Genomic DNA, 15,109 nt, shown 5'->3' with positions numbered 1-15,109 from the left:
CCACATAAACGTAAATGCAGACGGGTCGAGTTTATTGTTACAGTCGGCGTAAAACTTGAAGCCCCGGGGATAGTCTGGTCGGCACGAAAACGGCACACACCGAGTTTGTTTACATTCAACAGCCCGTGTGTTTACCTGGGGCTCGGAAAGTAGGGCGGTCTTCTTGAACTTGGCCCATTAGCAGCTTGCGACGTAAACAACGTCCAGAGCCTCTTTCCGAGGATACGATCTTAGAGAATTTTTAAAATCATTTAAGATGTTTTTAAACTTACTCCAGTGTTGTCGACTTTGGGAGTAAATGTGAGATTATTTAGTATACGTTGCACAATATCAAGTATTTAATTCCACTGATATATTTATGTTTGCTCCTGAAATTAAAGCTTAAATGCAGCTTAAAATAATGTTCAACTGCATTTTGCATATAAACAATAATTAATATTAATATTTTATATCTAAATAGCCTTTGCGAATTATTCTTTCCACGCCAACAAACTCGTAGAAACAGCTAGTATTACAATAACAATTTTAAAAAAGGAAAATATTAGACAAACTTTTTTTTAATTAGAAAAGAAAAAAAGAAAGAAAAAAAAGTAGTATCATTAAGTATCATGGCATAGCCAAATTCCTCATGGTCATTTTAACACTTTAAAAAAAAGTTAATTTACGAAATATTTAACGGAGAAATTACCTGAAATAAACGAAGAATTCTTTGTAATTTTGGATACCTGAATCTTTGTAAAAAAAAAATACGGAGTATTTCGACTCCCTAATCCCGTGGTCGCTGGAAACAGGGTAAACAGTCAAGTGAAAGGTAGAAGGGCGTTCTTGTCGTTGACTTAACAAGTTTTCGAATTGTTTTTGCGGTATACTAAGATTATTCTTGTGAATTCGTGTTTAATGCAAGTGTAATCATTACATTACATTAACGGAGATAACCGTAAATGAACGAAGATCCCTGGATAATTTGTAACCAGCCTTCTTCGAAAAATTAGGGTGAAAAATTTTAACATTGTACAGCAAATGATTGAAAGTGCAATTTGTTTTAGACGAAAAAACATCTTTATGCTGTAAAATTACTCTTCAAATTCAAAAGTAGATAGCTTGGAAAATCTAAACCTTTTATCATTCACGTTTACTAAATTTTTAATAAGGCCTATACATTACAAAATAAATTAAATAAGTCTTCTGCTGATTGCTATTTTAATTGCTTTTAATGTACAAAATTAGGGACGGTTAAAATATTGCGCCAACCGTTTTAGGTTCCACACTGTCATGAAACATAACTGCACTGTGTGGTGTAGATTATAGGCTATTAAGGGGCCCGTCCTACCATTGCTTTATCTATGTCAGTGAGGCAGGATGTTAAGAGCGACGCTCGCTGGTGATTCTAGCGCAATGTCGCCTCTAAGCGCAAGGCTGTGGACTGGCGCGCAGTCTTCTCGTCGTCCTTAGGTCAACTTTGCGACTAGAGCGGTAAACTGAACATTATATGGCGGAGAAATGTGTAATGTCGGTCCGTTCAATGCTCAACTGGTTGTTTTATCCCTCAAATTATTCAGTTAACGCCCGTTTTAAACATTTTCACTGTTATAAAAATACAATTTTAAAACTAAAATTGGAAACAGAAATAGTAAACCACCCTCAGCGTATTCTTAAATGTTTTTTTTATAAACACACCTTACTGGAATATCTTGTGCAGTTTTCAAATCGCGTGTTGTTTTTCCTGAATATCTTCACAGCCAAGGTGCTTGACTCTTCATAATACTTGTAAATCTTCATTCGTAAGGGCTAGGCTGTTCAGAACTATCACTTCCTGCCAATGGCGGATCCAAGAGGGGGGCACCAGGGGCAAGTGCCCCCCCCCCCCCCCCCCCCCCCCCCGAAAAACCAGTGGTCTGCTACATTAATATTGCTGACAAAAATGATTGTTTCTGAAACCAATAAAATATTTTAATGTAATTAATGAATTTCTTGTAGAATCATAAAATCTGGTGGTTGGATGTTATGTGTTGTGTGAGTAGATTAAATACAAATTTAGTAATTTTAAGACTTTTTCTCTGGCTATTCTGAAATCCTAGAGTGCCCCCTCCGAGGTGAACCTCTGGATCCGGCACTGCTTCCTGCGCAAGCGATTCTGTTTAGAATCCAGGCGGGGGTCACGCTTGGATGCGGTGAACCGATGTGATTTTCTCTTGGTCATCCCATTTCCCGCCACTGATGCGTTCCGTCAATCAGTGCTCATACCCACATCATTCTCATGGGTTGGATGGGACGACAGTTTTATTCCTCTCACTTGACCGCCGGCTTTTATGAGCATCGTCATCTCGAGTTTATTCACGGAGATCCTGAATGCGGTGGGAAACCAAACGTGGATTTTATATTCTCACCTTTCACGGTTAGAAAGGTGGTGGTGGGGGGGGGGGGGGTCGTTTGGAAATTAAAAAAAAGCATTAGAATGAAGTGGTTAACCAATGACGTGTAATCATCGAAACGACGTGAATTTATTCACCAACGTGCATTACACATAGTCGGTTTGAGACCATCCTGGAGTTAAATGAATCCGCCTCATTCATCGTGGCGCTAGAAACATAAGTAGATACGTCTCCAAACGCATGTGGAACCTCGGGTTCAATGTATATACAGTATATGACGACGCCTTGATGATAGTCCACCCGCTGGCCAAGCCCGCGCCTCGGGTTGCAGTGACTAATGGTGCAGGCAACATCGCACATGAGCCGTGAGGGGCGATAGAATTGTATCCCATTGGAAAGGGTACCTTTTAGGATTTTCTGTATAATGACGCAGCAGAAAATAAACTGGAAAGGTACCCTTCCCGATTTCTTGAAATGCATATTATTTTATGCTTTAAAATCCTGAAAGTTATCCCCTTAGTTAGGGTAGGTTAGGTAAGGTAAGGTAAGTATGATGCACCAACACAAACAATACACGGGATAAAAATTTTCCTCCGACCATATATATTCTGATTGAAGTAGAGTTTACACGCAGAACAAAAGACAAAAGAGAAGACGATTTAAAATGTCACGCTACATAGGCGGTTATTTTGCTAAGGTATTCTGTGGACACTCCCTACCAGCTCTACCTACTATGAAACTGAGGAACTTGGTGCTTGTATCGACACATTACTTGTCTTGCAGCCATTTTGGTATATGTTTCCAGAGGGGATAACTTTCAAGATTTTAAAGCGGGTAATAATATGCATTTTAAGAAATCGGAAAGGTTACCTTTCCAGTTTATTTTCTGCTGTGTCATTGTACAGAAAATCCTGAAAGGCACCCTTTCCGAGGGGATAACTTTCCAGTGCATATTTGCATTAAAACCGAAACATTTTAAGAAATCGGAAAAGGTACCTTTCCAGTTTCTACCCAGCTACACTCCCGCCACCAAAATTATGAAAGGTACTCTTTCCGAGGGGATACAATTCTATCGCCCCTCACGGCTCATGTGCGATGTTGCCTGCACCATTAGTCACTGCAACCCGAGGCGCGGGCTTGGCCAGCGGGTGGACTATCATCAAGGCGTCGTCATATACTGCATACATGGAACCCGAGGTTCCACATGCGTTTGGAGACGTATCTGCTTATGTTTCTAGCGCCACGATACATGAGGCGGTTTCACTTAACTCCAGGATGGTCTCAAACCTACTATGTGTAATGCACGTTGGTGAATAAATTCACGTCGTTTCGATGATTGCATGTGATTGGTTAACCACTTCATTATACTTTCTTTTTTTTTTTAATTTACAAACGGGCTCAGGATGGAAAATGTTGTGCCAAGAGTTCTGAAGTGCAGTCATGAGCGTGAAGCATATGTATATGCTCATAAATTCCACTTTGATACTCAAAGAATGCGTATCGACGGGGAAAAACTCGCGGGTTCATTTCGCGGTAGGTTAGAAACCAAACTCGATTAGATTCATTCTGCTTTAGTGATTGGACCAAAATTTACCCGAAAGAGTCTGAGCTAATGAAAAACCCTCAACAAAAAAAAAAGTATATAATACAAACCATCCCGGTCAAAAGATGTCATGAGTGAGCAGCCATTGAGCAGGTGTTTTTTTGTTCAAGTACTTATATGATCGCGGAGTTTATCCTAGAAGTCATTGAAAATGGGAATTTTTCAAGTCTCTAAGAATGCGTGAAAAAAAAATCGTAATTTTATCTATTCTTGGTCATGGGGGGGGGGGGGGGGTTGTGTGTTTGGGTTTCAACTTTCTTAAACGCTTAATTTGTAATCGGTTATTGTGATTTACAGTTTCTTCTCTATGTCTTCTGCAATTAGTGCCCTTACTTGTCCATTGTATAGAAATAACATTTTCATAGGGATATTTTTGGCTTTTATATTTCCGTATTTATAGAAAAAAAAGGTTATTAATATTTATAAAAGGCAGCGTGAATCGAATTTTCCTAAATTTATTTTAAGTACTTTGAGGTAAACATAAATCTAGTACATGTAGCCTATTATTATTAAATTAATTAGGATAAAATCATTTTAGGATATTTTGCAGTACAAACTGTTAAAATCTTTCATACATATAAGGCAGAAGAGATTTCAATGGTTTAGAAGTTCATCCTATTTTGATCATTAAAATAATTTTGATCTATAAATATTTACGTTTTTATCAATATATTGATAGTTTATCAATTATGCTTAAAAACCATGGCGGTTTTTTTATTTTAAATAAAGCTATTTTACAACGAAGAAATATTTGTATCAATGGTCAACAATTAAATATGTTAAAAAAGATAAATTTCCATTCAAGCTTTCTTTAAATACAATTATTTATTACATCAATCAGCTAGTACGCCAAGTCCCTTTGTCCCCTTTCATTTTTAAGGTTTTTTTTTCTTTCAAAAATATCAATTTTTAAATAAAAGTCTTGTGGTATAAAATAAATAGCTGACTTTTTATAAAGCTAAAGTAATAATTTTCCTTAATGTAAAACCATTGTAGCAAACTAGGTGTTTTGGTATATTAAATATAAGCTCTCAAAACGTATATAGATATTTTTTTTTTACTTTCCTCTTCAGTGTACTTAAGTGCATTATTACTTTATAATTTCATGTTCAAAGTTAGTTTAGTCAAAGATTTTTATATTAAATTATATCATTTTATAGAATCCTTAATGGGATTACAACAACTCTTAACACAAGTCAAAACTAAAATCATTTATGTAAAATTTAAATATTTACTATTATTAGTTAATGAAATTGTTAAAATACGGAATTTGGAAGGAAAAAAAATTATTTATTATTATGAGAATGTATATATCTACATCTAAACGTAAAATTCCATTTAGTATTTACCTTTATTTTTCTTCCTTGCAACTACCTCTCAAGACTTGTTTTACCAACATTTTGCAGTCTTTTTTGTATCTCACAAGCGTTGAGGATTCCATGGTGCGCAGATGCTATCAGCATCACTGACCTTACAAATTTTCCTCCTGCCTTCCTTATTCCACATCCAATTCACCTATAATTTACTGAAACTTTATGTAAGCCTAGCTGCATGGGATCTTGGATCACAGGTAGCCTAAGGAAAATTACCCAGTTATCATCGGCAACGTCTGTAAGTCGTCATCCGTGTAATCCATCCTCAAACGAGCTGAGTTTATAAATATTGCAAAAAAAAAAAACGCACGAGCGCTAATAACGCAAGTAAAAGAACGCGCATCAAAAAATCCCAACACGTCATCAACACCACGACATAAAGTTTAAAAATAATTCCTCTACATCTGTCTTCTTCTTTTTATAATACGGGTTTATAAAAAAAACCAATTACTCATTATTACTTTCATAAAAAAAAAGAACAGGTGATTTACTTTCCCCTTACGAAAGTTTAAACACATATATATATAAAAACAAAGGTTATGCATCAAATATAAAAATTATCATTGTCCTCGCACAGTTCGCAAAAAAAAAAACGCAAGGAATGTGAAAGTTGTGGCAATGCTTGCGTGGCGTTTATTGCGTCTTGCGTATTCTGTAACATGGTCGCGCTTCTTGCGATCTTCTGGTCGTGCGTGGTTAGCGAGGTCTCTCTCCGCAAGCGCCCCGCCCACCACGCCCCTCCCCAACCCTGGAGGGGGAAACAGAGAGAGAGAGAGAGAGAGAGAGAGAGAGAGAGAGAGAGAGAGAGAGTCTGCAGCCGGCCGCCCGGCAGTCAGAGCGCGCGACCTCCTGGTGCGCCATGTCGCCCGGATACCTGCTGCCTCTCCTCGCCGGCTGCCTCGCCAGCTACAACACGCCGCGCTGCTGCGACCCCGGCCACACGCTAGCGCTGCACGACGCCGACGGCTCTCTGCGGCCCCGCTGCCTCAACCTCACCGCCGACCACGAGGAGGGACCGGTGAACGCGTCCTGCCCGGCGGAGCAGCTCCGCGCAGTCCCTCCCGGGGTCGACGCCGAGTGCGCGGGCTCTGCCCTCGACGGGGCCCTCGTCGGCCTGGTCTGCGAGGCGAGGCACCCCCGCTGCTGCCGCGACGACGGCCGCTACGACCCGGACCGCCGCGCCTGCTCCAACGGCACCGGCGCGCCGCGGCCCCGGCGCTGCCCGGGAGCAATCGTGGACCACCTGGTGCCCGCCGCGGCGGTCCGGCTGCTCGCCGCCGGCGGGAACTCCTGCGTGGAGGCGACCACCCTGTCCGAGGACCTGCTGGTGGTGCGCCGCTGCGTGCCGCTCGCGCAGGCCTGCGCCGGCCGGCCGTGCCTCAGGAAGTGCTGCCCCGACGGCGAGTCCCTCGGCGAAGACGACCAGTGCGCCGCCTCGGACAGCTTCAGGCTGTCGCTCGTGCCGACCAGCTACGACGCGCGGCAAGTAGTCCTCGCTCCCGGCGGCAGCTTCGCCATGGCCTTCGGGCTGGACTGCCCCGAGGGAAAGTACGCCATCGACCCGTACTCGCAGGACCGCGCCGAGTTCACCCGCGCCGGGGAGATCCTCTACGAGGGGGAGACGCACGGCGTGGACTCGTACTGCGTGGAGGGCGACGCGCAGGGCGCCGTCGTGGTGGCGCTGTGCTTCCCGGAGCGAGGGTCCGCCGGCGACCCGAGCGCCGTGCCAATCTACATCACCGCCGGCCTCGTCGCGTCCAGCGCCTTCCTGCTCGCCACGCTGGCCACGTACGCCCTGCTGCCGCCGCTGCTGAACCTGCACGGCAAGACGCTGGTGTGCCACGTGGCGAGCCTGCTGGCCGCCTACGTGTGCCTCAGCACCACGCACCTGGGCCAGGAGGCCTTCTACAGGACGGGCTGGTGCGTGGCCGTGGGTGAGTACCCGCTCCACCCTGCACGTGACGCTCCACTCTGCACGTGACCGCTCCACTCTGCACTTCCCTCTGCACGTGTCCACGCCACTCTGCACGCGACCGCTCCACTCTGCACATGACCGCTCCACTCTGAGTGTGACCGCTCCACTCTGTGTGTGACCGCTCCACCCTGCACGTGACCGCTCCACTCTGCGTGTGACCATTCCACTCTGCATGTGACCGCTCACCATAACCGGTAGAATTTGCAGTATCATTTCGCGTGATGCTAGAACCCAAACATGTTTAACTTTATTTTGCTTCTGTGATTGGTTTAGATTTTATCAGAATGATTCTGATCCAAAAGGCCAATGAGTATGTGGCATTGGCCCGAGTATGTAGGGGATTGTGGATTCTATCCTAGAGGTCACTGAAACCGCCAATTTTACCATAGCTTAGCCATTCTCGCACTGGATGGCTTTTATTGGTGTGACGACGGTGGACATGCATCTGAAATAAACCCATGCAGCCACGAAACTCAGACACTGCTTTAAAGTTTTAATACACTGTTGGTCACGATTTGTTTTTATTTCGCGTAAAATGCATGTACCTGGTAATGGCTCAGTCACTTTGGAGAGAGGGGAAGAGGGCCTGGATCAATTCGCAGGTTCAGTGACCTCTGCGAAAGACTCCACAGTTTCCTGCATACTCGAGGGAAATTCCGTCGTTCATTGGCTGCCGACTCGTGAGACGCATGAACTGGGTTGCTGTTGATTTCATACTTCTTTGGTTGGTGGTTTATCTTCCAGATGAGGCTGAGCCAATAACAGATGTAACTTGAAGGTGTAAGATTTATAATTTTTAGCTTATCGCGTAATGAATTCGATTCATATTTCCGTTCTCCGCCTATAGTTGACCATGCGAAAAACATGGACTTGTTAATTTCAATCCGGCAACGCGCAGTGACTGCCCGTGAGCTTTGTTTATTGTCATCGCGAATGCATGAAGCACAGGAAATTGCAGCTGTTTGAACGTGAAGGTCAATCAGTGGGAATCATTGGAATGCGCGGAAACAGCACATCTTCGTTTTACATTGGCCGTTAACTATTGTTGCTTCAATCACATTTGGAATCAGTTTTTTTCACGGAAAGTCTGGTTATGTTACATAACTTTGGCGTGTTCTGATTCCGAAGGAGCAGTATTGATGAGCCAAAATTCAACGTCAGTTTGTGCGGTGGGATTCCAGGTGGCTTCAATGAATTGAAAAATTCGTCTGGATAATCAACAGCTTGATCTCTACTATAACTGTGTCCATGGATTTGTACTCTGTAATTGCACCAGAAATTTTCAGTTGAATGTTAATATGTATTCAATTGACGTCATCATTCTCTGGAGCCCAAGATAGCACGCTCGCAAAGCCAATCGTGATTCCTGATGTTCGGCAAAACTTTCTTTTCGAAATCTGCTATTGATGACTGAAGTTGGCGGAAGTTCGGTCCTGTGTTGTAGGATCAACCGGTAGTTTTCCGTCGCATTCATCCAAAAGTTGCTTCAGCAAATGTTTGTACAGAATCATCTCTAAGTAAATGCCCACGCTCATTGGTCGACAGTGTAATTTTCTTCATGTGTCGCCAGGGAGTTTAATTCTTCAGGCATTCGTTCAGCTCTTCTGCTGGTGTTGATATTGGAATGAGGATATTGTAAAAATATATGGTAAATTTACGTATTTGACATATAAGACTTTCAAAGATATTTAAGTTGCGTGTGATACAAAAACATTTCATGTTTATTGACAGATAATGTCCAAAGATAGTTTAGTTGCGTGTGATACAAATGTCATCTGCCAAAATTTTCAATTAGGCTTTGCTGATTCAGATAAGTTTTCGTTAATTCAAACGTAGATTGTGCATCTCACAGCAAAGCGCAGTTTAGAGGATCCATACGTATACTAAATTGCACGTAGTAAGTGGAACACTTTTCCTTTTAAAGCAGTTCTGTATGTTTTTGAATGTATCTATTTTAATACAGAGAAAATATCCGAATTCCTCGAAGTTTTCGTTTCTCAACACATACAACAGCGCACTTTTATTCCACTTAACTGGGAGAGGAACACAGACGCAAATTGTCTCCGTCTATACATTTATTTTCAGGAATGTTTCCTTGCAATATTTTCCACTGTTTTTTTTTTTCTTTTTCGTTTTGTTTTGCGTATCGTCTTGGTTCTTGGTATACGGCATTTTGGTTGGTGTAATTTCTTTAACGGAACTGAAGCCGCATGAAACGGAAATGTGTTACAACGGTGCTGCCATATGTGGCGGATGGCACAAATAAAAGTTCACAAATCCATAGAAAAAAATTAAAAATATTGTCTTTTTAATGAATTTGAACAAGTGGGCAGTATTTTAATAAAATCCCTTGTCGAAAATCAGGTTCAAAGCTGGGGTTTAGTATTTTTTCAAGTTCTTTTTCGCTTCTTTCGGAGCCCTTTTTATTATGACTTGATGTAAGTTTTTGGACATACGCCATTGCTAAGCTATTTTTCTGTAGATGAAAACTAAAAACTAAAATTCATTAAATAAATAAATAAAAATAGTACCCAAAAGACAAAAAACACAAATTAAGCAAAAATTACTGTTGTCAACAGGATATAGACACCACAAAATATTCCGTAACAGGAATATGGTCAACAAACAAAGAAAAACAAAGAAAAATGTACTAAGAGAACGAAAAAAACCTACAAATGATGACGACACAAAAATATTGAACCCAAAAAAAAATTCAGCACAACGGTTGACACGAGACAAAAACACGACAAAACGAAAAGACGAAACAAACACAATAGTTTTCCAAAGAAGAATAGAACGATAAAAACCCCCACAAATGATGACAGCACAAAAATATTGAACTCAAAAAAATTCAGCACAACAGTTGAAACGAAAAAAAAAACACGACAAAACTAAAAGACGAGACAAACACAATTGTTTTTTTCCAAAACAGAAACAAGCGACGTTTCGGGAACTGCCATCTGCTCCCGTCCTCAGGCAGAGACGCACTTTTCGCTCGGAAAATCAAATGATGCAATAGATGACGTAGCTGCTCTGGCAATTCTGGCGGAGGGTGCGGAAACTACGTGTGATTCGCTTCCAGAAATGTATATTGAAAACACAATAATTTGCGTATATTTATCACACTCGGCATTATTTCAAAGAACTCTTACGTTAACTTTTAGTGCTCGAGTTTCGTTTCACAAGAAGTGTATGTATTTGCAACGCGAGGACACGTGCATTTGCTCGTTATGTAGGCTACCGGGTTCAGAAATCACACACATGTGTATCTGGCGACTACTGAAAGACTCTCTCGCGTTTCTTCAGGCAGCAACTGTGGTCGAGCGGTAGCTACAAACTTCCTGAAGGACGCCGCAGTGTCAGCGGCCGCTCGGTGTTGTTCGAGTCCTGCGACAGGACCAGTGAACATGATCCATGGCGAGGCGCACTCCGAACGTGGCCTTGAAGTTTATTATTCATGTTTTGAAAAGACTTAGTTAAACCTGGCTTCACTGCATAACTAGGGGCAGGCATTTTTCGCGAATAAATCTGAACGCCTAATAAACTGCAACAAGGTATACCCACACCAGAGGTTTCATCCTTGTGATTGGCGGCCGTCTGGGAGAGAAGTAGTTGCCTTTTTTTGATCGAGCCACTCAGAACTTGTTTGCTCCCGCACTGAATTACGGTGATTGGTTGTTGAAACAATCGACATGCACTTGAAAGAAACTCACCCAATCGCGAAACACAGACGATGCTACAGTGACTTGATGTAAGTTTTTGGACATACGCCATTGCAAAAACTTTTTCTGTTGAAGAAAAAATAAAAAATAAAAAATAAAGAAATAAAAATACCCCAAAAAGACAAAACACATAATTAAGCAAAAAATTGCGGAATATTTTGTGGTGTTTATATCCTTGTTGACAACAGCATTTTTTTTTTGCTTTATTTTGTGTTTTGTCTTTTTTGGGTATTTTTATTTCTTTGTTTTTTAGTTTTTAGTTTTTCTTCAACAGAAAAAGTTTTTGCAAAGGCGTATGTCCCAAAACTTACATCAAGTCATGCACTCCATTGCACAAATCTTTCAAAGATGCTACAGTGTTTTGACTTATAACTAATCTCGGAATCTTTTCGCGAAATGTTAATGGCCCTATGCATAACGAACTGAAAAAAAAAACATTTCAAAGCAGTCATGAGGAATGCCGACAGAAGTGAAAACTTAAAACTATAAACAAACAGTTGTTATTTTTGGGTATCCAAATTAATTTTTAATAAAAATCAGATATTTCGCAATTTTTACGAAAAAAATATTATTACACAACAAATTTGTTTTATCACGTTGGTAAAATAACTCCTAAATTACTATAAAATACGCATTGCATAGTAATTGTAGGTATTAAAAAAATAAATAATTATGTTCTTAATTTTTAGTTTATATTGCTATAAAGACTCCGTATTCTTCGTTAATCAAACTATATATCTATATGAGAATATTAATATATGTTATACTCACTTTTTACTGCATACACACATTCGATTCACATATGCACAGCTCTGATGTACAGGGACTAAAGACGCGTAATATTAAGATATGTATTGGTATATGTCGTGTACATTACTTGTCGACCTGTGTTATGTGTACTGGCTGCGCGCGCACCACTGAGTATATGTATATATACACACATTCACAGCTGACGTTATGTGACCATGTCGATGATGACTTACATGAATTTACTCCTTATCCAAATCTTCCTATAGAAGTTTTCACTTCAAAAATTGTTTGTATGTTAATTTAAATTTTTTTACTTAAGTTAATTTTTGTCTAATTTTCTATATTAATCAGCTCTGGTGAGATGAAATTAATTTAATTTAGTAAATATTTTTAACCTTTTTACCTGAAAATAATAAAATATTTCTCAATTTTTTTTTTTTTTTAACATTTTGTTCTTTAGCCCCGAAGAAATGTATATGGTATGTAGTCTAACATGTAATTGACATATTGGTTAAAACTGTTTGAAAAGTTTGTTAATAGAGTTATTAATGTGGTCAGTACACTCGCCTACCACCAAAGCAGTCCATGCACAGCAGGACCTGGGTGCGTCCCAGGCCGAAGCCTGTACGCCTAGTCATCCTGGGATTAGCCCTGCATCGTGTGCTTTGTGCAAGGGATTGGCCGTGAAGCCGTGACTAGCTTCCCTATATTAAAACTATATAAAATTAAAACTTGGGCCGGGCAATACCTTGGCTCGGACATGCGGGTTGCGATAGGTTCATGCTTTAAGCGAGCAGGATAACAAAGGACGAAGAGGATGATGTTGAAGAATTGTTGGTCGGGGTAGGAAAATGTGGGGGTTGCGGGAACTTGGACGCGAGATCCGCTTCCATATTTTGAGGCATACGTGTGTCTGTGACAAAGGACGCAAGCACTCCTGGTGGTGGGAGGATACACTCACCACACACCGGACTCCTAGTGGTCTGACACAACCAAGTTCATCACTCGCCCGTGCAACTTCGTGGCTTCAATTAAAAAAATATAAATATTGAAAAAACTAATTTTGCAAGAGTACACACTTTTCCACTATTCTGAAATAGGTACTTTAAATGATGCTGATATAACCCATCCAACTAATAATTTGAGTAACAAGCCTCAGACAAGCGGGAAAACAACCTTCGTGGGAAAAAAATATATTTCTACGAGATTTTTAATATTTTACAACGATCTCACATATTAGTTATGTAACTGGCCTTACAAAATCAATTTTATTTTTTTAAATTTCTATCACATAGACGTTCAAAAACCTTTCCCCCCCAAACCCCTCCCCCCTACCCAAAAAAATAAAATGAATTTTTGTGATAATTTTATTTGCTCAACAAAACTGACGTACCCTCCATTTGTTTGTTTTATGGCAAAAATAATAATTAAGTTAATTTAAAATCTATATATACGGATATGCATTAACGTGGATTATTCTGGTGTGTGACTCATGTCGCTCGACTCTTAGGTTTCTCCTTCTTAGATCGTCTTCGCCTGGAGTACTGTCAACGCTCTATTCTCGTCTCTTCTCTCTTCGTCGTCTCTGCCAACACGCGATGTAAAGGCGATGCTAAGTGATACATAACACATATGTTCATTCAGTAAACACAGCAATTTCACAGCAGGCTGCGACATGTGTTTCTCTGAGCCAATCAAGTCATCGTTAAAGTTGCCAAAGTTTTTTCCAAAGCCCAGTTTTTTTTTTTTTCCTCCGTGTGTCAGTATTTACACACTCTAGTCGTTGCGTGACATCTGTGAGCGATTCTGTGCGCTGGAACAAAAAAAAAATATTATGTCACTATACAGACAGGATGATATCAATCATACTAAACAGATCCGAAAATATTGTTTTCGTCAGGACACTACTGGTGTATTCACGCCACTTAAACCTCGCCTTTTTAAGGAACGTAGGTACGCTAATAGAAACAAATTTCCCGTTATTTTATAAAATACTAGCTACAGTACCCGGCTTTGCCCGGGCTGAACACCGGGTGATATATTGTCCGCGAGTTACAGCAAGATGGATAGTGGTGGACATTAAGAAATGACACACAATTACTGTTTGTGTATCTGTGACCTATGGTTATCTGTTTACCCATGGCGATCGGTTGAAAGGTTTAGAAGTTGATGCGCTACAGCGCCATCTAGCGGCGAGTTACAAAAAAAATAGTTAGCATAAAAACCTTCTCCATGATAAAAACACTTCGATGTGCCAACTTTCATGGCGATCGGTCAAACGGTGTAAGAGTTTATCGACGTCATACATGCCAACATCCAATTATATATATTATTATATTTCGAAATTTTGGGGCTTTCTCTTTTGATTGCGTGGGGGGGGGGGGGGGGGTTGGATGTTCAGGACCTCGAATGGTTTGGAACACTCCATCTCGAAAGAATAGATATTTGAAGTTCCTGAAATTGTCGAAATTTTGAGGCTTTAACCACCTTGGGGGGGGGGGGGGGGAGATAAGGTTGAGGACCCCGAATGGCTCGGAAACACTCCAAATCAAAAGAGATATAAAGGAATATAAGAATGTAGGCATTTACTGTACTCCTATCTGCCATAATAGCAATATTGACAAATAGAAAGCTTATTACCTACCTATAAATAATTATCTAAATAAATTAATAAATAACCGTATGTTTAAGAATTTACGTACATACATAATATTATACTTCAAACTATACACACCAAAAAATACTAAGGATGTTTGTGAAACTATTTTTTATTTGTCATAATGTTTAAAAAATTTGTAGGATTTGTTTACATGTAAACCTGTGGTGGCAATATTCCGATTATCCAAAGGAGTATAGAAATTAATAGAGATATCACTCCCTGTACACACCACAAATCTTTGAATTAATAAAAAAAAAAACATAGTCTAAAATGAAACAAAAAGAATAAATAACAAATAATTTGACAAAAAAATGTATACAACTGGAATGACAATGTTAACATCCGCCTGAAATTTAATAGAAGTAGGTAGGTAAGAATATATATAAGCAATTAAATGAAATTAAAACATACATAAATAAAATTATCTCACACTCAACCAAACATAATGTTTAATATGAAATAAAGGAAGATGGCAATTACACGTAACTATTCTAATTAATAAAAAAATCAACTTTCCTGAAATAGTAAAATTCAAATTTTTCAACAATATATTACATAATTGTTAAATATTTCGGGTCTTCGGTCTCAGCAGCCCTAAGACTCTTGACGCTCAGCAGATAAATTATAAACACTAAACCAAACTCCTTGCAAATAA

At 40.1% G+C, this 15,109-nt stretch overlaps 1 protein-coding gene across 1 annotated transcript in view; it reads left to right on the top strand.

Moving 5' to 3' along the window:
• Positions 1 to 6,207: 6,207 nt before the first annotated feature.
• The window catches only part of LOC134538778 (G-protein coupled receptor Mth2-like), a 111,785-nt gene continuing 102,883 nt past the window's right edge, over positions 6,208 to 15,109 (top strand). The window contains exon 1 of the mRNA XM_063380270.1: positions 6,208 to 7,282. Coding sequence (XP_063236340.1) covers positions 6,208 to 7,282 — 1,075 coding nt within the window. The remainder of the gene's footprint in view (positions 7,283 to 15,109) is intronic.

The sequence above is a fragment of the Bacillus rossius genome, chromosome 14, assembly GCF_032445375.1.
Source record: "Bacillus rossius redtenbacheri isolate Brsri chromosome 14, Brsri_v3, whole genome shotgun sequence".
NCBI classification, from domain to species: Eukaryota; Metazoa; Arthropoda; class Insecta; order Phasmatodea; family Bacillidae; genus Bacillus; species Bacillus rossius.
The sequence above is the reverse complement of the archived record's forward strand: the minus strand, read 5'-3'. Positions and strand labels throughout refer to the sequence as shown.